At 38.4% G+C, this 24,328-nt stretch overlaps 2 protein-coding genes across 3 annotated transcripts in view; both read right to left on the bottom strand.

The window, feature by feature from the left end:
• Window positions 1-815: 815 nt before the first annotated feature.
• On the bottom strand, window positions 816-2,791 carry TTC32 (tetratricopeptide repeat domain 32). The gene is made up of 3 exons (XM_027641164.1): window positions 2,673-2,791; window positions 2,437-2,597; window positions 816-1,251 (listed from the first exon to the last, which is right to left on the bottom strand). Exons 1-3 carry the CDS (start codon window positions 2,783-2,785, stop codon window positions 1,124-1,126), a joined length of 402 nt encoding a protein of 133 aa, XP_027496965.1. The 5' UTR covers window positions 2,786-2,791; the 3' UTR covers window positions 816-1,123.
• Window positions 2,792-4,040: 1,249 nt separating this feature from the next.
• Window positions 4,041-24,328, bottom strand: part of WDR35 (WD repeat domain 35) — a 45,112-nt gene continuing 24,824 nt past the window's right edge. The window contains exons 13-28 of one of the 2 annotated variants that reach the window (XM_027641088.1): window positions 23,039-23,183; window positions 21,775-21,844; window positions 20,982-21,035; window positions 19,311-19,420; window positions 17,579-17,789; window positions 16,924-17,004; window positions 16,663-16,799; window positions 14,271-14,474; window positions 12,239-12,385; window positions 10,996-11,128; window positions 9,897-10,007; window positions 8,618-8,782; window positions 7,516-7,656; window positions 6,583-6,739; window positions 5,692-5,932; window positions 4,041-4,743 (exon numbers count right to left, since the gene is read on the bottom strand). In XM_027641088.1, the coding sequence (XP_027496889.1) occupies window positions 4,596-4,743; window positions 5,692-5,932; window positions 6,583-6,739; window positions 7,516-7,656; window positions 8,618-8,782; window positions 9,897-10,007; window positions 10,996-11,128; window positions 12,239-12,385; window positions 14,271-14,474; window positions 16,663-16,799; window positions 16,924-17,004; window positions 17,579-17,789; window positions 19,311-19,420; window positions 20,982-21,035; window positions 21,775-21,844; window positions 23,039-23,183 (2,255 nt within the window). In that variant the 3' untranslated portion in view covers window positions 4,041-4,595. The remainder of the gene's footprint in view (window positions 4,744-5,691; window positions 5,933-6,582; window positions 6,740-7,515; window positions 7,657-8,617; window positions 8,783-9,896; window positions 10,008-10,995; window positions 11,129-12,238; window positions 12,386-14,270; window positions 14,475-16,662; window positions 16,800-16,923; window positions 17,005-17,578; window positions 17,790-19,310; window positions 19,421-20,981; window positions 21,036-21,774; window positions 21,845-23,038; window positions 23,184-24,328) is intronic. The other variant, XM_027641089.1, reaches the window with a different exon arrangement.

The following is a 24,328-nucleotide window of genomic DNA, read 5'->3' on the forward strand; positions in this document are numbered from 1 at the left end:
CAGGCTCCAAACTGACTCACCCAGAGGGTCCCACGATCTTCAGTGAGCCCTGTGCTTGTGCAGGCTCAGGGTCATCCACAGAGGAACTTGCTACAAGCAGCAGAACTGTCACTGGCATAATTTTATTTAAAAAAAAATCCTAATGCTTACATGGGCAATCAGGAGAGTATTTCTTTTATTAGAACTTGTATTGTTATGAACATTCAAGAGTGTTTCTTGTTGATGATTTCAGTAATGGTCTCTCCTACCACATGAGAAATGAGGTGGACTGGGTACTGACAGCCAGTTTCATCAGACTGATTTAACACTGCATTTTTCAGATAATTGATCTCTTTGATAAGAATGAGAAAGCCACAATTCCTCCTGTGAATATTTTCTAAGAAAAGCTTTTTGCAGACAATCATGAGATAAAAAGTACATGTTCATTTTTATTCTTTCAATTATTAATCTGGCCAAAACTTTTACAATAGGATTACAAAAAAGAGGTGTACTCTGTTCCTACCTGTTTAGGTAACGTAAAACTAACCCCAGGAGTGAATGAACGAACAAAGGACTGAATTCTCCTACCACATTCCTTGAGCAAGGTACAGATGGTGTTACCTAAAAAGATCTCATTATTTCTGTTAAGTGTTTCTTAAGACAGAAACACTCTGAAATGAAAAAGAAATTCATACACCATAGAGAATTTAAAGGACAACACCTAACAAAGAACAAACACTATCATTATTGCATTTCTCACGAGCTCCAATCATAAGTATTTAAATGTTTTGTGCAGTTTGATGTTTCCTCCCCATGAAAAACTGTTTAAAACAATCTGTGAATAAATAAAGAAGTTTTAGTAAGAGAACTACAGGCTTCATTTGCCACTACTGAGCTTCCAAAATCTTTACAAGGTATTTCTGTACAAAATCTGTACTCGTGCCTCACAGAGATCCAACATTATACTTATCCTCAACACTAACCAAACACAGTTTATTCTGCAATCATATCCATTTTAAACTTGTTTACCCAAGAATGAGGTTTCTTCAGTAGGTCATAACAGATGTAAACGATCTCGTGTTTCATCCATCAATGACAAAAGTCACATGTTTAGCAGAACATTTTCACACCACTAGCTCTATGTTCAATATCCCCGCTTCTGTTTTTCTTCTTTATCACGAATAGTCTGTTTTAGACTCAATGCAGCATCTTCAAACTGGGGGTTTAACTCTAACACTTTCCTGAAATCTTGCATGGCCTCATCAAAGTCTCCTGTCTCAAAAAAAAAAAAAAAAAAAGAAAGGAAAAAAGAAAATAATTATCTTTCAAACCACAACTGAAGAACACCTCCTAGTACTTTCACTAACAAAAAACAGCAGCTGGACTTATTGGACTCATTACATTTGGATTCTCCAGAGGCCCAAGTGGGAGTCAAAGCGTTTCAGAGCAAGAATCAGAGTGTGTATTTTTGAACCTAAAACAGACTTGATGCTCAATTCAGCCACATTATTAATTCAGGAGAGGAGCCAAAAGGCCCATGCCAACAGTCAGGCTTTTTTACACCTGGCACACTGGCATACAGCTTCCCAGATGATGCCTGTGGTCTGGCTTCATTCTCCTGGTGCTCACTTAAGTCCCTCAGCTTCTGTGTCTGGACTTTGCAACAGTCAAGCTCCAACAAAAGGCACAGAGGTGTCATCTTCTTATGGCATAGTCAAAACCTGGGCAAGAAATTCCCCAGAAGTGTCTGGCAGCCAACTGGAAGTCGAGAAGACTCTGCTCTCTGGAGTTACACCTGCTCGTAAGATGCTTTATCTCAGGTTTAATGGCACTGCTTGGAACTGGCTTCTTTTACCCCAATGTAGACTTTTCCAGAGCTGAAACTGCACCTTTCCCCCTATTTTTCACTGAATAGCATAATTTCCAATGACACAGCAGCACACCTAGAATCACAGAATGTGCTGAGTTGGAAGGGACCCAAAAGGATCAGAGAGTCCAACCCCTGGCCCTGCAGAGGACCATCCCCAAGAATCACACCATGTGCCTGAGAGTGTTCTCCAAACGTTCCTTGAACTCTGTCAGGTTTGGTTTTGTGACCATTGCCTTGGGGAGCCTGTTCCGGTACTGAATCACCCTCTGGGTGAAGAACCTTTTCCTAATATCTAAACCTCCCCTGACACAACTTCAGGCCATTCCCTCGGGTCCTGTCACTGGTCACCACAGAAAAGAGAGCAGTTCCGTCCCTCCTCTTCCTCTAACGAGGAAGTTGTAGACTGCGATGAGGTCTCTCTGCACACACGGGGCGGGCTCGTAGCCGAACGTCCCGTCACTGCCTGACAAAGCGTGCCCCGCCTGGCTCTGGTGTGACACCCGCTCTCCGCCCCTGTGCCAGGCAGGTGCCCCCGCCCGGGACACGGCGGTCGCGCCCGGGCCGCCCTGCCCTGCCCCGGGTCGTACCCAGCCGGTAGCGCACCAGCCCCCGGTTGTAGTAGGGCACCTCGAAGCCGGGCTGGCACTCGATGGCGGCCGTGTAATCCTGCAGGGCGGCGGCGAACTCCACGCGCAGGTACCGCACCTGCCCGCGGTCGTTGAGGGCCGTGGCGAGGTCGCGGCGGGCGCTGCGGGCACAGAGCGAGCGGAGTTACGGGGGACCCGCCCGCCGCCCCCGCCCCACGCCCCGGCCCCGGCCCTACCCCGGGGGGCTGCGGGCGATGAAGCGGCTGTAGAGCTCCTCGGCCGCCGAGAGCCGCCGCGCCGCCAGCTCGGCCCGCGCCGCCGCCAGCAGCTCGGCCGCCTCCTGCGCCATCGCCCCGTGACGTGAACGGAAGGGGAGCCGCGGAGGGCGGGCGGAGGGCGCTGCCCCCGTGGGCACTGCTGCAGGACCGGGCTCAGCCCGGGGAGGGATGAACAGGGATGAACAGGATGGAACAGGGAGCTCAAATACCAGAGCACACACACATACACACAAAATACAGTGTTTCAGTGTTTTAGATACAAAATGTATCTTGGGCTGCATCGAAGAGCTGTGACCAGCCCGGGGAGGTGATTCTTCCGCTCTGCTCCACTCTTATGAGACCCCACCTGCAGGGCTGTGTCCAGCTCTGGGGCCCCCAGCACAGGAAGGACACGGATCTGCTGGGGCGGGTCCAGAGGCCATGAAGACGCCTGGAGAGCTGGATTACCCCTCCTATGGAGACGGGCTGAGAGAGCTGAGGCTGTTCAGCCTGGAGAACAGAAAGCTCCAGGGAGACCTTACAGCACCTTCCAGTACCTAAAGGGGCTACAAGAGAACCAGAGAGGGACTTTTACAAGGACATAGAGTGACAGAACAAAGGGTCCTGGCTTTAATCTAAAGGAGGGTACGTCTAGATTAGACATAAGGAAGAAATTCTTTACTGTGAGGGTGGTGAAGCACTGAACAGGTTTCTCAGAGAAGCTGTGGCTGCCCCACCCCTGGAAGTGTTCAAGGCTAGGTTGGATGGGACTTTGAGCAGCCTGCTCTACTGGAAGACGTCCCTGCCCATGGCAAAGGGTTTGAAATGACATGATCTTTAAGGTCCCTTCCAACACAAACTGTTCTACAACTCTAGGGTTCTAGGCAAATGAGGTTTATCCTTTCCTGGCCTAAGTTTAGGTGAGAGACATGATTTGCCCTGAAAGACAGTGCAGAAGAGGTGTCAGACTCTCCTCTCAGAAATGTGCCAACACACAACATGAATGTCGCAGCTCATGGCTCTTTTCCAAACAGCCAAATGGTGGCTGGTCCTGGGGAAAGCTCACCCTGTGCATTGGGGACCTGCAGCACTTCAGAGCAGAGGCTCAAATCCAGCAGTAAGATAGAAGAGTGCACTTCTAAGTAAAACATCGTTCCTTAGACCTTTGTGTGTAACAAGGGTGACCATTCAGGTCCTGATATCTGTTCAACAGATGTCAGCTGCTCTCAAGCCACTGGAAAAAAATTGCCAGATTCCAGTTTGAAGGTTCATGGAGGTTTCCTTGTTGAAGATCACATCAGCCAAGCTCAGGAACCTGGATACTGACAGACAACACTGACTGCTGAGTGTTTTCAAGCCCTTTATTGCTGTGGTGGGTTTAAATACACTTGGCAAAAGAAACCAGCAAAAACATGTCTATACTGGTATCATTACTCTAGTAAAACAGCAGTACAAAAAGGTATACAATAACATTATCAGAAGTATTGTGACATTATTTCAACTCAGGAATTACTTCCTTCACAAAACTCTGAATTCTGAGAAAACCAAGTAATCTCCTATGGAATTACAGAAACAAAAAAAAATGGAGCCTGCTCAGAGTAAAACATACTAATATGAACCTACATTCAGCTCACATGGTTTTAAAACTAGGCTCAATCTACAATTAGAAAAGAAAGCTTTTACCTTAAATCTTTTTTTAAAAGTGTAACAAAAATGGAGTCTATTAACATGGTTGTTTATTCACATAAATGGAACCAGTAAAGGTTTCTCTTGTGGGTTTTCTGTTTTGGGTTTTTTTAAATGTTTCCCTAATAGCAGCACTATCTGCTACAATACAGTACTTGAGTTGTATTTTAAAATATAGTACATCATAAATGAGGATACGTGGGCCTTTATCCTCAGCTATACTGTGCTGTGGCACAGAGGACAGGACTTATAATTGCCTGCTTCACTGGCTCTCATACAGTGCTTACATACACTGCACATCCAGAATCGATACTCCAGGATAGGGTCTCCTGTTGCAACACATACAGGAAGTTTCTCATCTCCACTATTAAAAAAAAAAAAAAAAGAGAGTAAATAAAGCTGAAAGAATAAAAACATGGTGTGTCAACTGTTAATAAGAAGTTATTAAATCATGTAACACTTCACTGTTCACATAGCCAAATACGTAAATCTTCACACCAGAGAATGCCCACCCCTAGAACCATACAGTCAACAAATCAGGACCAGCAGATCCAAAAGACGGAGTGAAGGGAAGGCCATATAAAGGTAAGGTCAGATTAGACAACAGCACTACTATTATGCTCCTTCCTCTGATGAGTCAACTTGACAGCTGTTAGTGAGATTCTGTACAGCTGCAAAGTAGGATCAAACAAGACATGTTAAAATCCTATTTGCTAAAAGAAAATTGACTCACAGTCAATTTTCATACTCACAAATTCCGTGCTGTTAGCAGGAAACATATGTCAAAGACACTGTTGTGGGTATAGCCATTCCAAGGACTTACTCCTTAAAAGTGCCCTTCTTACTCTGGTTTTTTCACTTGACATATCCTCACACCATGTAGATTTAGGTAATTCACAAAACACTGGGACTTATTAGTTAATAATGGTTAAACATTGACTTGTGGATATTTGCTTCACACCACAACCGTGATGCAAACAGTAACATTAAAGTAGTAATGTCATGTGACACAGTATCAGAAGTCCTAAAACTCCTGTGCTCTGTCCACCTGCATTTCAAATTAAGGTGAAGTTACATCTTTATGCCCAATTCCTGAACGCAGTCAGTGTCTATTTTCCCAAACAATACAGTGCTGTATTACCCTTTCTGCAAAGTGGCTGACACGTGCATGATTCTTGCCCAATATTTGGTTTAAGCAGCAAAGCATTTAATTAACTTGGTCACACACAAAATCTGCTAAAACCCAAAATATAGACCAACAGAAGGAAAAAAATGATAGTATTATTACAGTATCATATAAAAATAAGCCCACCTCTCAAGAACATCATCCAGATCAGACTTTTTGTTACACTTTGGACTGTATCTTGTGAATATCTCTAGAGCAAGATCTTCATACTGTTGCCTCTGCTCTGGCCTAAGAGTTTCCAAGGATTCTAGTTTAACAAATGCTTTTGAGCAAGTATCAAATGCTCTGTTTGCACATGCACAGAGTGCCAAAAGGGAATAGATTTCAACTGCGGGGATAATGTCTTCATAATCTCTCAAATGAAGAGCTAAAAAAGAAGAAAAAAAGAAATCCAGGGAAATTATTACACGTCTTCTGAGAATTGCAAGCATCTGGTATGAAATATTTGCTACTAGGACACAGTATTGATCCCACAAATTGGACAAAGTGAACAAAAGTCTTTTCACTGACATGACTATGAAGCATTGCTTTTTAAAAATAAATAAAATTAGGGGATTTGACTGGGAAACTTCTTGAAACACTTCATTTTCTTTGGTTGGTTTGTTTTAAAGATGTTACAAGGTTTTGAAATAGATCTTCACTACTTGGATAAAGTATAAAGCACTACTTGCTCCTCTTAACTGCCACAGATTTTTTATGAAGCTCTACCGGGAGGTCCAATGTGAATTCAGGTGTGCCTTAGAATTTAAGGAAAGAAACGAAGCAGTCAACAGAATAGCTACAGAAATTGACCAATTTAACCAGGTAATATTTGGAAAGTTAAGATTTGCATTGTCTTCAGGAAAGTCCTTTCCAGCCATATTGACTGCAGCCATAATCAATTCATTATGTGGTTTTGGTTTAAATTCCATGGATCTATTAAGAACAGAAAAAAGTGCCAACTATAAATGAAATTATGCGCTGTGCAATTAGAACAGTTTCTGTAACTTCTTTACAGGGTTAAAAATAAAGTCCTACCTGTTTTAAGTGCTGCATCTACAGATCCTCTATAGAGCTGTTTTTGTGCAAGTATGAAAAAATGGTAAGCCTCAGCTCCTCGCCAAGCATTGTCTGCAAAGCGATTAGTTGAAGAAAGAACATCTTCTTCCAGCAAACCAGCCAAAGCTGAAGCACTCTGAAAACAAAGCAGTATCACAAGTAATTTTTATATGAAACAGATACAGCAGGAAATGGGGATACATGAAAAGAACTTTTCTATACTTGGTGATTACACCACTGTCTGTGTTAACTAGGGGAAATATAAATGGACCTAAAGTGAACACTGTCAGACATTTTATACAGAGCACAGGCACAACATATGGTGCAGATTTTCAAAGATAAATATTGTATACGTGTGTACAAATATATTTTGTGCACATCTGCAGACTGGTTCATACTTTGGATTAATACTGCATTTCAACACCAGAGCTCTTAAAACTTTGTCTAAACTATTTCATTTGGGCATATGAAGATGAATGTGTGCGCAGAAAAAAAAAATGCTTCTATTTGTTTCCCTCATATCTGGAGCCATCTCCCTGCTAAATTAAAGGTAAGATAATCTAATCAGAGATCACTCTTTGGGATCAATCCTTACTCCTAAATGACATGAAAATGACAGTCTTGCAGGAAAAAAAAAAGTCTGGAGTTTCTTAGTATGATTTTCATTGTTACAGTGAAAATATTAGGAAAACCACATTAAACTTGGGAAGTAAAATATCTATTAATATATATGATTTAAATGTTTTAAAATAATACTTAATAGGTTTTCATGGAAGACTTGCTTTAAGGAAAGCTTTGTTCTTAGCAGGAAAAAGGATTATTAGAAAAACATTATAGCCTCCCATGAAGATAGCTTGCTTTATTCTAGGTAGTACATACCAGAATTCCGAAAGGAAAAAAAAAAGACACTACCTCTGAACTTTTCTCTTTAACTTTTCCCCTTTGTGCATTTTGCATTTGTTCGTGGCACTGTTCCATAAGTAAGGCTGACAACACATAAAGCTTTTTAACTCGCAAAGGTTTTGTCCTTTTCTTTGACTCTTCATCTGCAATCTTAAAAAACAAAACAAAGGGATTTAATTCTCTTATACAATTGCATGCTTGTTCAAACCTAGGAAATCATGCCAAAAAATGATTCTGCCTTTCTATGTAATAATTTAGACTGCAAATATAACTATAAATGAAAATGTCAAAGTGAAGTATGCACATTATTCTGTATTTATTTAGGTAACATGTATATAAAGCCAGATTCTCATGAAGGATAAATCAGTGTAACCATGTATAAGTCTATTGACTTAGTATAAAAATAAACTAAAAAATAGCAATTTTTAAACACATACATAGCTTTCAATATGGTCTGGTGGTTTTCCCAGGAAAGAAGAATGGCTTTTGAAAGTAACATATATTATATATATATATACACTGCTATATATATTTGCTGTAAAAATTACATATCATTCTTACAGACTTTAAGTTATGTACAGAAATCTCTGCAACCAACCCAAATCTGAGCAACATGTCTATCTTAAAGCCCACCACAGCCATTTCTAATTGAAGGTACTAATTGAAGAAATACCAAAATTTAACATCTTAAAGTTATTGACATTGCTATTTTTTTAAAAAAGGAGATAAACCTAACTCACATAACACATAAAATAGTGTGGACGTGGCAGCCCAGGCCAGTCCACCATACTTCTTTACTAGGCAATGCAGAGCAAAAGGACTTTTCTGAGGTGCAGTTCATCTCACACTGAAGTGAAAGTCTCGAAATGATGACATCCCAAAAGTATCCTCTCCATTAGCTACAGAGGACATCAAGGGTAACTATTATAGAGATACCTGAACTCTGAGAGTTGAATTCATCTTTGCAGTATCCCGTATAATGGCATCTGCTCCTAGCACAGACATTGTTAAAACTAAAATAACCCCAAGAGAATAAAAGAAAGTAGCATGGAAGTAATAAGAACTAGTGCAAAAAGCCAGCCACTTGACACAAAAATAAAACCTGTGATACCTTGAACATGAGCTTAGCAGCTTCAAAGAAATAATTGGCTTTACGATAGAGTTCTATAGCATCAAGGATTTTATTCTTTTCCAGCAAATGACTTGCATATCTGGCTAGCAAGGATCCAATCTCTTTCATATTGTGATTTTTAGCCAGCTCCACAGCTTTATTCCACTAGAAATGAAAGGAGACAATTATTAACCTAATTTTTTCAAATACATTCTCAGAACAAGCTGGTTATCCATGAATAGACTGATACATTTGTGTGCAATATTTCACTGCCATTTAGAACCAGACTACTATAAAATTAACATAAAAAGCAAGGGAATACAAATGCTAACATCACTGCCAATCGTGTGATGCAGCAGGCCTGTGAAACAAATGCTGGACTTCTGTCCAAAACCACATACAAAACAGTTGCTTCTGCTTTGGTAAAAGCTTTGCAAAATCACTTCAATGCAGCTCATAGCTGGACACATGGATTTCAACACTTCTGATATTACTAAAGCCAGACTCTCAAAAGCAGGCCTAAAAGAGGACTTCAGCCGAGAAGCTTAAAGCACACAGTAACACTTTACTTATCCTTCTATACACCTCATTTTGTCTGCGAATTTTCCTGATCTTCAACAGTTTGGCTACTGTGTTTTCCTGAGATTAAAAGTTTGGCAGGACTGAGAGTCTTAGCTGTATCTCACACCTAATAGCTCTTCAGATCCATAAACTAAGAGATTGTTGATATAAAGCCAGCTCTAGCCAGTCCTGCCATTCCCATACATCAAGTTCCTCATAGCCATCCTCAGTTTTTCTCTTATTTGTGTCGACACAAACCTTTGCATAAGTAAGTCATACCAGGAAACAGCTCTAGATCTAAACACACAGATCAGTTTTCAGATCAGCTTTTTCCAGCTACATCCTCACTCAGTCACAAATCTATTTGTATCTATACAAAGAAGGAGGGAGATGTGGAAAACATCCTGAACAGACATCTCTCTCTCCTCCAGTCTTCCTCCCATTCCATCAGAAGGCAGCACGGCCCAGCTCCAGAGAGGCTACAAATGTCTGTATGCTGAGCATGCTGACCACACACCCTGCACGTGCCTTTGCACTGTCCCTCCAATGGTCTAATCTTAATCTTGGAGAACTGGCTTAACCTTGAAGTATAAATCTTCCAGAAACTGTGACAAATCTTCCAGACACTTAACACGGACTTGTATTTAACTGGGCACTAGGACAGAAATCTCACAGTTAAACTGGTATTGGTAAAGCAGATGATCTCCTGCTGTTTTACCTGGTTGAGGTGCACACAGGTATCCACTGCATCCTTTGGCTGATTACATTTCAGAAAGGCTGACACAGCTTGTTCACACATCCCCACTCGTACAAACATATGAGCTATATCCTGCAAAAATCATCAGCACCATGTTAAATTCACTTCCACATTTTTAGTACATTGTGTACTTATATTGCTTAATTTAATCCCGAGAGGCTGGGGAAGGGGTTGTTCCCTTCATGGATCCTATGAAGGCATCATGCACTGTTGCAAATATTTAGAACAGTGAATGTGCTACTTTCACACACTCCTTCTAAATTTAAAAAAGCTATTTAAAAAATTTTCTTTCAAATAAAATCATACCAAAAGGATTGTATTCTTACTGTTTGGAGTATTTTATGAAACTTCACTACTACAGTGAGGTTAAAAAAGAAAGTGCTAGGTCTTGCTTTACTGAAAATGGCATTAAAGGGAGCACGTTTTGCATTTTTCAAGTATTTTCAATTAATCAACCATAGCACAGTTTTAAATTAGCTATTACATAGTAGGTCATATCCTGCTATACATACACAGCTATACCCTGTACATCTATATATCCTATTCACCTTATCCTACTACTTTTTCTCCTTTGAGAGTATCTTCCATTTTCATTGTACATTAGTATTCCCACCAGAGTTACCATGCAAGAAGTTAGGGATAGCAACTAGGAAGGATTTAGGGAAAAAAACCAAACAATAGTATAAACAAGATGACAAAATGAAATCTAAAGTAACTGTCCCTCCATGAGTGACTTCTCAGTGAAGCACAGCTATTTCAGAGAGAAATGCCACAATTTGGGGAGAGAATCAGTAAATTATGACTTAGCCATATGGCAGTAAAACATGATGAACAATTGGGCCTTTCTGGAGAACTGAGACAATAAGGGAAAGGAAGAATAATGGAGTATGAAAACAACAGTAATACTGGAGATCAATACCACAGTAACACCATTATGCTTAAGTGAGTATGTCCTATGCTGCATTCCTTCTCTCTTCCTTAACCCTCCCAAGATGTGAAATTTTAAATAAATAGTTGGGTATAAATAAGACAATGAAAAATAAAGGTGCTTTTTGCTTACAGGGAGCAATTTATGATTCTCTGGAAGTGAGTTAGCCAGATTCTCCAGTCCTTGGTAGTCCTCTAGCATGTAGTAACATTCAGCTAAACGTTCCTGGTTTCGTCCTTGCACGTAATACTGTACAGCATTTAACCTTGTAGGACAAAAAAGATGTGGTGGCTTCTAATATATAAACATGAGTGAAGTTTTTAATTCTGTAAGCCTTTTGCATTTTTAAATCTAAAGTCACATTATTTTTAACATGCAGCTTTCCTTGGAAAGACTTGTAGCTAGAATTTCACTGTTTTTCTAAAAAGTACTACACGTTTTAATTTTCAGAGGTCATTATATTCAAGTAGTAGCAAGACTGATTCTCTGACTAGCATAAGGTTAGGAAGTCAAGGAATCTTGAAACTGTAGATCATAGCAGATAATGGATAACTTACAACTAAACCTTCAGAAAAGGGCTTTACTGTTGTGCCTCTGTATTTTAAAACACAAGCACTGAGACCTCCAAGGCCATTCTCCAAAGTTACCTAAAACATCTAAAAGTCAACTTTCAAAATCTAATCACAAGTTTTTAACTGCTTTGGGACCCAAGTTCTTTGTGATAATACAATTTGGGTAATCGCAGTACACAGTGGAGCTGTGGAACTCTGAGACATAGAGTTAGAAGGCAACAAGAAAAGTGCATGAAAAAAATTCTTGGCAAGTTATTAATTAAGAAGACATTACCTCTGGCTCACTAAGTACCTGACTGCAAAATGTGTTCTGCAGAAACACAATTACAGGTGTGCACTGTCCTTAAAATCTTCCTTGGGTGCCCAGTTTGGGCAACAGCTGGAGACAGATCCAGGCCATAAAGAAATCTGGACCTTTTCAAATATTTGTGAGTTGAAGCATTCTAGAAAATTCACTGATGTTTAATAATTCTCTCCTACCTTTAACTACTTTTTTCTTTAATACTTCCTATATCCAGCCTAATACAACTGTAGAGGTATTTCTCTTCCCCTCCCCTCCTTTGAAACAGATAAGACTTCTGGCAAAACAGAGATTTTTATCACCTTCATTCTTTAGACAGCTGATAACAGCTCTCTGTTTATCTTATCATGGAATCATAAAGGTCTGAGCTAAATCTCATAATTCCAAAATTATCCCATGTACTGCATCCTGATGTCTGTCCCTCCTCATAAATTAAGTCTTGTCATCAGTTTAATAATTTTCTTTGTCATTTCCTTCTTACTAGTTCTTCTACAGAACATACCACTTCTGACGGTCTGCAAAGTAGTCTCCAATAGCATTGTGTGCCTGTTCCAGGAGGGCGTCATCCGAGTCCCCTGAGCCAGTTCTCAGCAGCTGCAATACCCGAAACCAATCTCCCAGTTTGATCCGCAGACCAATGGCAAGATCTCTGGTATAAACAGAAAATAGCAGGGAAAAGTCAAAGACAGTAAAATAGATAACAAAAATCTTGAGAAAAGCATTTTCATGTTCTTAACCTACATTGCAGGTATCACAGTGATCCCAGATATCTTGTTTTGATTTTAAACACTATTCTGTGAAAGCAAATACTCAGAGAGCTCACAGGTTATTTCAGACGTATGCACCTCCTTATTAGCCATACTCCTGTGTGAGGTGTTAAATGAGCAGCTGGTGAGACAATTGGGCTGATGTTACTCCAGGTTACCTCTTACTCTGTTCTGTATCTTTCATGCTGACCACCACAAGAGATGGCAGCAGCTGCAAAAGGCTGAAGGCAGGAGGAACATGAGGAGAAAGGCCAAGGAGTGAGGAATATGAATAATGGAGGCTAAAGCTGAGATGAAATAATGTGGATTTCAGAGACTTCTCTTTCAGATTCAGGGTGACTTTGGCTAAAGGAGAAAGGATTCAGATGTAGTTTTTCCTTTTTATTATTTTTATTATTCATGCATACATATGACTCACTGTGTGTCTGTCTGGCATGTTTTTCCATCAAATAGAATAATTCTGTATTACTTCATATAAAAGTAATTCTGCAGGTGCATAGAAAATAAATGGGAGAGACTTATACATGTCTTCTAAAAATGCCCTCAGCTTACAAATGAAGGAAGGCAGTAGCAAGTCAGTGCAGTCAGCAAAATAAGAGCATCCATCTAAAAACATTAAAATTGTATTTGAAAAATAGATTTATTTCATCTTGATTTATGGTAGATATTTCTCAGGATTTTTCTAGTGGTGAGGAGACATGTAACATCAATAAAGAATTCTCATATTCTCATAGCTGGAGAATAAGATGCTCTGCTGTTGAAGAAACCAGTAAAAAAAGTAAGTTTTTGACTTCTGCAATCCTATAATGTCCACATTTCTCTTCAGCCATGTGAAAAGGAATGAGCCACATTTAAACATCAGTGTTCCAGTGTGACTGAAGTGCTCAGGAGGCACTCCACCTCCCCAAAACAGCATCGAATAATTAACTACGGGCAAGAAAGTTTTCCATTACCAGGCTCTAATGGGCATCTCCCTCCACCTCCTGCCTTCTCCCTCTGCCCCCCTTACTGGGAAAGAGGAAGGTTTCTCATTCTTACAGCATGAAAGAATAACTAATCTTTTTCTCCATCATTCCCTACTGTTTTTCATGGCTCCATTAATCAAAGCTTAAAAATTTCATGTGTGCACAAGTGATTCATGTTTCTCCGTGTTTGACCACCATCTACAGGCTACACTGTACAACTGCTGCTGATGATTTATCATTATCCTTTTCCAGCAGAGACAGTGCTCTAGCTAATTGCTTAGTGTTAATTTATATTCCCAGCAATACTGTAATTTTGCTTTGTTTGTTTTCATTCCTGAGGAAAAATTCCATTGATTGGTCCACAGTTTCATCCAGAGTCCTTTCTGTCTCTCCAGAGATTACAGTTCATTAAAAACTCTGTTGTTTGTATATGTAATTGGGAAGAATGTGTACTTGGCTACTAGCTAAGACCAACAGCACATAAATTAAACATTAGTTAAGACTGTTTGTAGTTTTGAAATCCCAGTTGAAATACTGACAAAATACTTGTGAAAAAAAATCTATGAAACACAGCACTACCTAGAACAGCCGAGGTTTTGCAACCAGTTTGGAATGCACTGATTTACATATAGAACTGGTTATCTATGGATACAAAAAAATTCTCTCCATTTGATCCTTTTATGTCTTTGCAGAAACTGGTAAAGACTCTTCAGAGCTAAAACAGCCATTCCTGATTTAGGCATGCTTTTTTTTTTCAGACTTTCTTTATTTATTTGCTGCTGAGATGATTCCATACAATTACCTTCTGTCCATATCCAGATACATTCTTTCAGCTTCTTCAAATCTGGTAAAATAGGCTGCCACTTCTGCTTGCTTCATGGACTCGCTCTGCAGGTTGCCCAGACACTTCACAAATTTAATACCTTGATAATCTTTGCAACGCACGAAAGCTTGTTCAGCCATCTGCAGATCCAGCTTCTGAAGAGCAGCTTCAGCCAGGAGACGCCTGTGTGAAAAACAAACATGACAGATGGAAAAGCAGCTACAGAGTAAATTAAATGAGGATCCATTTAACTAGTAATTATTTAAAGAAGACACTCAAGTTATTGCAATTGTATTGTTTACTAGCTAATCTTAGTACAGTTGTATGATTGTTCCCAGTACCTTCTGTGACCTGTCCAGTGCCTTCTCAGGGAAGGATGTTCAGGCAATTGCTAATATTCTTTTTTTCAGCTGTTCAAATGGACACTAGCTTGGGAGGAATGGGCAGGATTTGAGTGTTACACTTGTCCTGCATGAAATGAGTTGCTGGTCTCAATGCAGTTCCATTTAGATATGTCTACCTATCCATTTGTCATTGCTTTAAATCTTGATGGCAGCCTCAGTCTAAAAGCCTCCAACTACATTGGCCACGACAAATAAATTATCCTTCTGATCCATCTGGCTGTTCCTTGTCTTGTTAGGATGGCAGTCTGGGAGAGCAGGGAACTTTGGGAAACCTTGTACTGGTTCCACCCCGTTGGTTAGTTCTGCAAATAGTGAACTTCTACCTGCAGGTCAACCTACCTCAATCAGGTGCTTGAGTGAGCTCTAGAATTCTCTGCAAAAATCAGGCTAGTTAAATTTAGCCTGGTTGACTGACACTGAAAGAAAGGCAGCACAGCAGGGCACTGACAAAACCAATAATACTGCTGCTGTATTCAGTGACCTAAGCCATGCTTAAGGCAGTACCAACTCTGTATTTCTGAATCAATTTGAGAAGGCTGGTATCACTTCAAATCAAGTGCTCATCACTGACATCAAAGAAAACGAGAGAAGAACAGTATGGCAAATTTAATCCATCTACTAAACACATCATCCTGTTTGCCGCATTCTAGAATTAAGGGCACTGTCCTGTTCTGATCTGGAATGTATTTGTTTTATATCCAGTACTTCTAATCCATCTCTTCTTTATAAATATGTGACATGTGTTTTCTTGCATAGTAAAAATGAAGTTCATGGCAAATTTGGAGCAAGATGAACAGAATTCGATGTGTATTTTGTGATTTTACAATATAAAACTTTTACTGAGACACAGATTTTCAAACTAATAGTAAAAAGCATGGATGACTTCAAAGCTCCAAAAATCTTCAGCTAGCTCAAAATGAAGATTCACAAAACCAACATTTTACCCAACACACTCAAGCTAATAAAACTACAGTATTATTACAGAAACTTTCAATATGTAGCTAGCAAATCCTTTTTTTCAGAATGAACATTCTGGAGACAAAAGCACAACTAGATAGGAAGAAATTCTTTTAGGGACAAACTTAAAAAAAGCTGCCTTGGCCAGTCTTTCAGCAACTCTTAATTTTCCTCTGAACTGTCAGAATTAACAGCCAAACATCCAATCAGTTAGCTTCAAAATAAAGCCAAAATTAGTAAAGACAGGTAAGGATAAAGAAACAATCTCCATAGAGTTAAAGAGAATTGGGATCATTCATCAAGAAACTTGTCAATGAAGTTTTAGGTTCTGCTACTCACTTTTCATTAAATTACCTACTGATGCATTTACTCTTACAGCCCTTATGACTTGGGATATTAAAGAGATTTCCAGAACTACTGTTTTCCCGGGTTGATTCTTTATTCTTTGCATGTTTGCTTACATGCAGGGTTTTCAACTTTAATAGCTAAATCCATGTTTAGTTTAAGCATGCCAGCGTCTCCAACTCTCAGATTACTTCTGAGATGCTGCATCATAACATGATAAACACACCCAGCCCTTCTCATTTCTGTCCTTTATGGCCTGTCCAAAATGGTACAAGGTTAGTCAAACTACTCTTACCTTGTTATCATTCTGATGTGTTCCCTTTTTTTTTAAGCGCTTTGTCATCCAGGTTCAATATCAAATATATAAATTTAATTTTTAATTTAACCAACTGTCAGTTAGCTTTCTGCCAGCTTTATTATTTCCTCTAAATTCACCCCTAGAAGCAGGGAGCACTGCATTTTGGGGCTCATACAGCACAGAGCCTGTACCCTACACACACCACATGCCTGCCATTCCAGGTGCTCCAACATTCATAAATTCTTAGTGCATACTGCTTAGCTGGTTTTAATTTGAGGTTTTGTAATTTCATACTAGATCTGTCTGAACAGTAAAAGAGTACAAAAGAGCACAAATTTACACAAAGTTGGCTTATAAAAGATTTTACCAAAGTCTGGGATGTGGATTGTCTTCTATGAATTGGGAAGATTCCTCAATGCCAACTTTTTCAATCAACGCTCGACTGTCTCGTAATGACCGGATCTCAAAATTGATGATGTAATCTTTGTTAGGATGTTCAGGATTCTAACATAATGGATAAAGAAACATATTTTTATTCCATTGTTTTCACCCAACATAGATATCTACTGTTCAAATCAATAAGACAAGACACCAACTTCTCCTACAAAATAAAATTAATTAGACTTACCTTTAATATTTCATCCAGAAGAACAGATTTAATTTCTAAATCTTCAAAATTGCAAATATATCCAGATGTTTGTATAGGTTCCTTAAAATTAAATAAGTTACAAAGGAATGAACTTATATTCTTTCTGATTAAATCCTAATCAAATCTATTAAGTATATATATAAATACATTCATCTCCACTCTAGGATTTAATTGCACTTCCAACAAGAAACAAATACTAAAGTCATTAACATTGTTGACAATTCTATAAACACAGACATCAGAAAAAATTCTCATGTTTTCTGTAACTAAATTATGAGAGAGATAAACACCTATTATTTAGAGTCAACTGAACCATGTTTTACAAGTATCTCTACTAAAATTGCATTTGTTTCCCAAAGCATACAAAAACATTATGCTCCTGAAAATATCTCATATGTTTTATAAAAATATGACAGCATTTTTATGTTTCCAGGACTGATAGTTCATTTTACTTATTTGTTCCAAAACAACATTCCTACATGAGATTTGGGAAGATTTTGAGATTTCCAGAAGAAAGTTCATATAAACACTTGTCTAACTGAATGGTAAGCACAAGAACATTATTATTCAAGAAAGAGCCATTAACTTATGAGCAAACTTGTAAAATGAACAGTTTATGTATGTTAATATTTACCTCTGGATCCAAGTTTCTGAAAACATACATTCGTGTTTTCTCCATCATTGCAAACAAATCTGGGTTATCTTTGGCCCATTTCATGTCCCAGACATCTTTGCGTTCCAGTTTCAGCTGCTCCCCTATGACCTGCTGTCCCGTGCTGTCTATTGCCCGCACGTCCAAGTCAAAGAAAGTCAGAACACCTGAAAGGTCTATGATAGCGAGACGACTACAGACAAACAAAGGAATAAAAAAATAAGACAGCTAAAAAACCACTATTCAAGGCTGCAAATCTGAAATAGCTCTCAGAACTGGCACAGTATAATGCTATAGATTCCATGAGATGCCGTCGTGTGCCAAAACCAGCACAGATGCATGTGATTTTCATTTATCTGCACAGCAGAGACCAGAGACATGGAAACATCTGTTCACAGAGGATCTGGCCTTGCAAAGGCTCTGAAATATGCCCATTTTTTCATCCAGCATTTTGAAGATCCTTAGTACATCAGATATCAAGTTGAGTAAATTACAGGTTCTGCCCCTCGCCAAACTTTTCTTGACAAAGAGTAAAATTAACAACTGAACAGAACTTGTTTTCCTTATTTACTAGAAGGCAATGAAGCAGATTATTAAATTAAAAAGTCAGTTAGGTGATGTTAACTGTTAATTCCTAAAACAGGATTTCTTACATTTCTACAAAGGGTATTCTTTAGGTTTTTTTCAAGGCAATAAAAAGTATAATCCAATTAATCTTTCAAGTCATTTAAAATATGGGAAAAATACAATTTCTAAAATGTTACATTTGAAAATTTCCAGTTACAGAGGTCTTCAGGAAATCATAGAAGCCTGTATTTACTACAAGGCCATTTTAGAAGCATTTCTAAATACTGAATGGTAGACACCCTAAATCCCTATTAAAATTTCAAAAGCAATTTAGAAAATTTACTTTAAAAAGCTTATGGATCTGAGCCTTCTTCCCTAGCACAAAGTCATTTAGGAAAGGAACAGCTTCGGTTCAGAACAAAATGAATGTGGCTCTGACTCGATCACATTACCTTTTGACTGAAGCAATCTATTTTTGGACTATATCTAAAGAGGCAAGAGATCTACACAAGCATTAGGAATCTTTTTTGAAATTATAAAGTCATTTTGAAGTGATTAAAATTGTCTTGCAAGTTCTCTTTAGTCAGTATATTTTTGCCTTTTCTCCCAAGACTCTTGTGTGCTCTTTTGCCCAAAAATAGCTGTAAAGTAGAAAGCCAGTAGAAAGCCAGTAGCTGTTCAGTAGAAAGCAGGCTTGCTAGAAGTATTGCCACCAGTTACAGCATGTAACAAAATTAATATGGGATGAACAAACTTTCCAGACATTAGAAGGACAGAGAAATCCAAAGAAGTCTTGGAGATACAAAGTTTCAGGTTATAACGTAATTTTGTCAACTGATTTCATGATCACAGGAAGCTTATGCTTGGTTCATCTAATAAAACAAAGATATTTTCATGTATACAGGGTATGAAGCATAGGAGAGCTTTACCAAGTGTCTCAGAGCAGTCCCTGATGACTGTCTATAATTAGTAATAAAGAAACGGTTAAGCAACCATTAATAACAAATAAAACTAATAGTTCATATTAAATTAAAATTAGTACATACTTATTATAGAATTATAGATTTCATAGAATTAGTATTTTCACAAATGTTAGTGCTTTATTTTGAAATTGGATACCTGTGTTAGAAGCAGATCTGTAACTTACCTGGAGTTGCAGTTCAAAGACAGCTGATAGGCACGACAGTTCAGGAGATAGGTCTGCACTAGAGCCACACTAGGGAGACTGTATCTCTGAATAGTCCCAGATTCTCTTCCCTAGGGAAAAGCGATCCTGGATTAGCAAGAGAATTTTTCCATCAGTAAACTCTAAAATGGTTTTCTTTATATGCTGTCTTAGTCAAAAGAGCTTTTGGATAAGTGACAGAGCGTAAGTGGAAAGAGGGAGTATCATCACCCTAAAAGTTCTGAATTCTGCTATTGAAACACGATGCTACAATTGACAGATCTGCTTAAATATCAGTGATGTTAAAACAAACAGCTCTAGTCCACATACAGCCCACAGAACAGACCCTATGAACTTCCAGACATGGTCTACATAACAAAAAAGAAGAATAGTCAAAAGATCTTTGTCCCATGCTGGTAAATCCCCTCAAACAGTGCTACTTTTAAAAGGAAATGCTGTAAAATACACTGGTTATTCACAAGCTTGAGTAACAGGAAACAAATCTAAGTACTGATGTGATTTATCTTTATTTTGCTGAATGACACACCTATTCCCTGTGTCAAGACACTATCAGGCCAACAGTCTGAAAGGAGTTTGACATCTCTGGACTGAAATGGTCACTGCCACTATTTTCTCATAGTGTTTCTGTAGACTGAATAACATATCCAGCTTGGTTTACCTACTGCTTACCTACTGTTCAACTCTTATGCTGGAAATGAGTCAACATTAAACTTTAAGGTAGTCTAAACTTCATTCCTTCTTTTTCTTTTTTCTTCCCCCAAAGCCACCCCTAAGATCCTCAGCTTGAAGTATTATCTTTGATTTTTTTCACATCTCTATGCCCTATAAACTAAAAAGCAGATTTGGTCAGAAGCATTAGACATGCAACATGCATTCACCTTCAGCACATCTATCCAGATTTGATCTCAAAGGCATTTCCTCTCATTCCCTTCCTTTTAACCAAAGACACTGATTAATTATTGTCTGAATTTCATTTTCTCATTCCTGTTCTTCAAGCACAAACAGAATCCCATCGTTACCAACTAACCATAATACTTTTTTCATTCATGCTTTTTCTCGTGACCCATTGATTTTGTAAAATCCAGCAAAGGATATAATAACAAACAACAACAACAACCAACAGCTCAAGTAGAAACATGGGAAAACACCAAGGTCTTTCTTGGAACGTGGATAACATGAGGAAACAGTGTTCTTTTTCTATCTTTGTTCTGCTCACTTAGTTACTAATATGGATATAGCAAACTACCATACATTATACCATTAATCTGTAAATAGACAAACTTTATAAATCTTTTTGTCTAGAACATAGAGCCTAGAAGAGACTTTGCAGAACTCACATTACAGAATTAAGTCTTAACGTGGACTTTAACAAACCTATGTATAAGTATCAACTCAGGCAACGAGTCCTAAACTGTAAGTACTTCATGAATTAGCCCTCCTAAGGAAATAACCCAGGTTAACAGAAGAAACTGTTAAAGTTATCTCTGGAGAAGTTTAGAAAGAGATTTTGTCTGTATAAGTTCTAAATTCAAAAATGCTTTGAAATTATGACTGCTTATGACATCCTGCAGAAGAAACTCATGCTTACAAGCACAAGGAGCAATAAAGAGTTGTTTTAATCACATAACTTACCACGAGTAGTATCTTATCAGATGCTGTTATTGCACAAATTGGATCTCTTGTTCCCTGAAAGTATACAAGCAATATCAGTACAAGTTTTCCTGCAAAGGTAAGAATACCCTGCTGAAAAAAAAAAAAAAAAGAGGGTTTATTTAAATACACAAGAATGTTGCTAAGTATCCACACGAAAAGGGGATATCAAACCTTGCCAGCATACAGTGTATGGATGGGTTTATGATATTACTAGCCTTTGTTATGGGAATCATGCCAATAATATTAACAGCTTCCTTTCTTCTCCTGCTCCTCCTCCAGAAAAATAAGAAACACAAAATATAACAGGTGTTTAACAGAAAACACAGGAAGGCAACTATCTCTGACTTGTGAGGTCCCTAATTAATTTCAAGTATATTTGTAGGTATAGCCAGCACTCACACACCACATAAAGTGAAAATGGCCAAAAATACTAGAAAAGATTACAAGGGTTATTGAGTTTCAACAAGCCTGTATTTTGTGGAAGAGGAGCTGCTTCTGACCACGAAGACAGCAGGTATCTACGTACTGCACCCCAGAATATACTTTTTTCACATTCCCTACAATTCACTGTATATTTCCAGTAATATTTAATGACACAGTAACAGCACAAACCAGAAGGAAGAAACATAACATGTATGCAAAAAAAGAATGAAAAATAAGTTTAAGTACAACCACTTCTACTAATGAAAATCTATGAAAATAAATAAAGCTAACTACTGCTCTTTCGAGCTGCCAGTGACACCACAATAAACTAGTTAAAAACATCACCCACTTCAATAGCTCTGCTGTAATCAAGGCGTCCATCTCCAGATCCTGAAGAGGTGTCATCAATATGATAGATCCTGTAGAAAAAACAAGTCCAAATAGAGGATCATTTTTGGTAGTATAAAGCTATCTCCAATCCTTGGAGAAGAAACCATTGGAATTGGAGAAGAGAACAAAAGCTATGCCTGTTCTTATGTTCCCATAGTATTCCCATTGATAATCCTGCTTTCAATTGATATAAAGATATGGTGATTGCTTTTACTTTCACAGCCCCTGTTGGTCCATTCCCATGTGATCTGAGAATTTTCATTCTGCAGCAAACCATCAACCACCTTCAAACATGCACTTCCATATTTCACCAGGCTCTTCTCTATACTTATGAAGAGCTTTGCCTTCATAGCCACAAAACTTATGTATTACTGTGTTATTCAGTACTTCATCATAACTTCTCTTTTGCCTTAAAAAGTAGCATTGGGATAGATTTTAGAATGCTAAAATCATCATTAAGGCTGAATTACAACTATTTACTTTCCCCAATATTTTACCAAATTTACAATCTTGTCCAAGGCTAGGACATTCAGGTCCTACAACAATGGAAGTTATTACACCATGTACAAATAATTATTCATTATTATAGATATATGGTGACAGGAAATGGTAGATTTTACAGAATCTCTATGGAAGAACACAAAAAATAACACAAAAGGAAACCATAACAAAGTTGAAAGCTTGTGGAGGTGTCAGAAAATTTAATGCTAGAAATGAGCACCTGGGAAGGAAATATTTTGGACGCAGAATGATGTTGATTTTGGCTTGTTTAGTTTGAGAGGATAAAAGTCCATACAGGATTAGTTGTCAAAGCCACAATCAGACACAAGTGTATTTAGAGAAGAACCAGCTGGACAGACTATGTTCTGTCTGACACATGAGAAGGAGTTAAAGTTATCAGAGGGAATATAGCTGCCTGGAAACAAAGAGCATGGAGGAGAAAAAGGGGAAGGGTAAAAAGGCATGAAGAGACACAGCTCCCTCAGAGAAGCACGCAGAGAGCAAATGGAGACACTGAACAGGAACTAATCCAAAAATGTCTAAGAAATTTGGATAACAAACACACATTTGTTATGAAAAAATAGTATTTAATCTTACAAGCCTACAAGTCAACAAATCTGATTAGAAAAATGAGAAGAGTTTGTATTTTAGGCATGGGAGAGTCCACCTTTATCAATAACACCAGAGCAAAGGAAGAAAAATGACAAAGCCTGAAGACAAACCTTTCTCTGCCTTCTTTCCTGGTCCGTGCTACCTGATTGATTTCCATTGCTGTGAGCCTCTTGGCCACACGGTACTGCCAGATGTAAAACGCTCCTCTGGAAGCTGCTATCACATGTGTTTTGGTCATCGTGACAAACAATGGCTCTGTCATGAAACCCAAAGGGTTGCAAATTTAGAGTGGCAAGCACTTGTTAACTGCTAAGAAGTTTCACAGGGGCCTTGTGGCCTTTTGCAGAAGAAGAGAGAAAATCCTCATGAGTTCTGATTTTACAATTAACACTTTTCCCCCTATTATTTCAGCAGATTTCCATGTGCTAATGTGGAAAACATCAAATACATATAGACAAACTTTCAGGTTAATGACCGCTTCAGGAACACCTTGAATGTCTTTACAAGATCTATAACATACCTCCATATCTGACATATTTGTAATTATTCAAATGTAAATAAAAGAAGCGCTACTCAGAAGTTGATAGTCTAGAAGAGATTCTTTGATCAGCACCACTTAAAAACAGTTTGTAAATTTTAAATTAGACGAGACCTAGAAATACTATTTGTATCTTAGTTAATAGCTGGGCCAAATATTAATTCTTTTTCTGAATGGCAGCAAATTAAATATTTAGCAGAGTGTATGCTTAGTCTTACTTTATTATATCCAAAGATTACACTGTAGGAATGCAGGGTATTTTCTTTACTTCAGCCCTAAGCCCACTTAGAACATGTGCATAAACTGAGTATCTCATTCCTGATGTCCATGTTCAGTGACCAAATATACATAAATATATATATGCACACAAAGCATTACAATATTCTTTATAATACACTGTCTTGTTATTTTTCCTTTTTACAATCCTTTGTTTCATCTTTCTGAAAACCAGTGAATGCACATAAGAAGGCATAGAAGAATGAAGAAACCTAGTAAGTAAATCCCCCAGTGCCATCATATTCTACAAGCAAATCATTATGCTACCAAAACAAGCCAGGCAAATTCATAAGAATTGTATGGCCCAGCCTGGTGGGGGAACACTGAGTCATACAGATAACATGATGTGAGCACAAAATACAATTCTTTTACCGTGGGATCTTTTTTTCTGTATTTTAGCACAGAACAGAACTCTGGAGGGAGCTATAAGCCTGCCATAAAGGAGAGCAGTGCTACAAGAGACAGATGGGGGAAGATTGGTTGAACAGATTTTATTTCTTTGAAACCAAGAGGATTATATAAGCTACCCGACGGCCGCAGAATACTTTTCAGTAAAACTGTGAATACTGGGTAAGAAGGCTTAGTG

This window comes from Corapipo altera, unplaced genomic scaffold, assembly GCF_003945725.1.
Source record: "Corapipo altera isolate COAL_440 unplaced genomic scaffold, ASM394572v1 46, whole genome shotgun sequence".
Classification (NCBI taxonomy): domain Eukaryota; kingdom Metazoa; phylum Chordata; class Aves; order Passeriformes; family Pipridae; genus Corapipo; species Corapipo altera.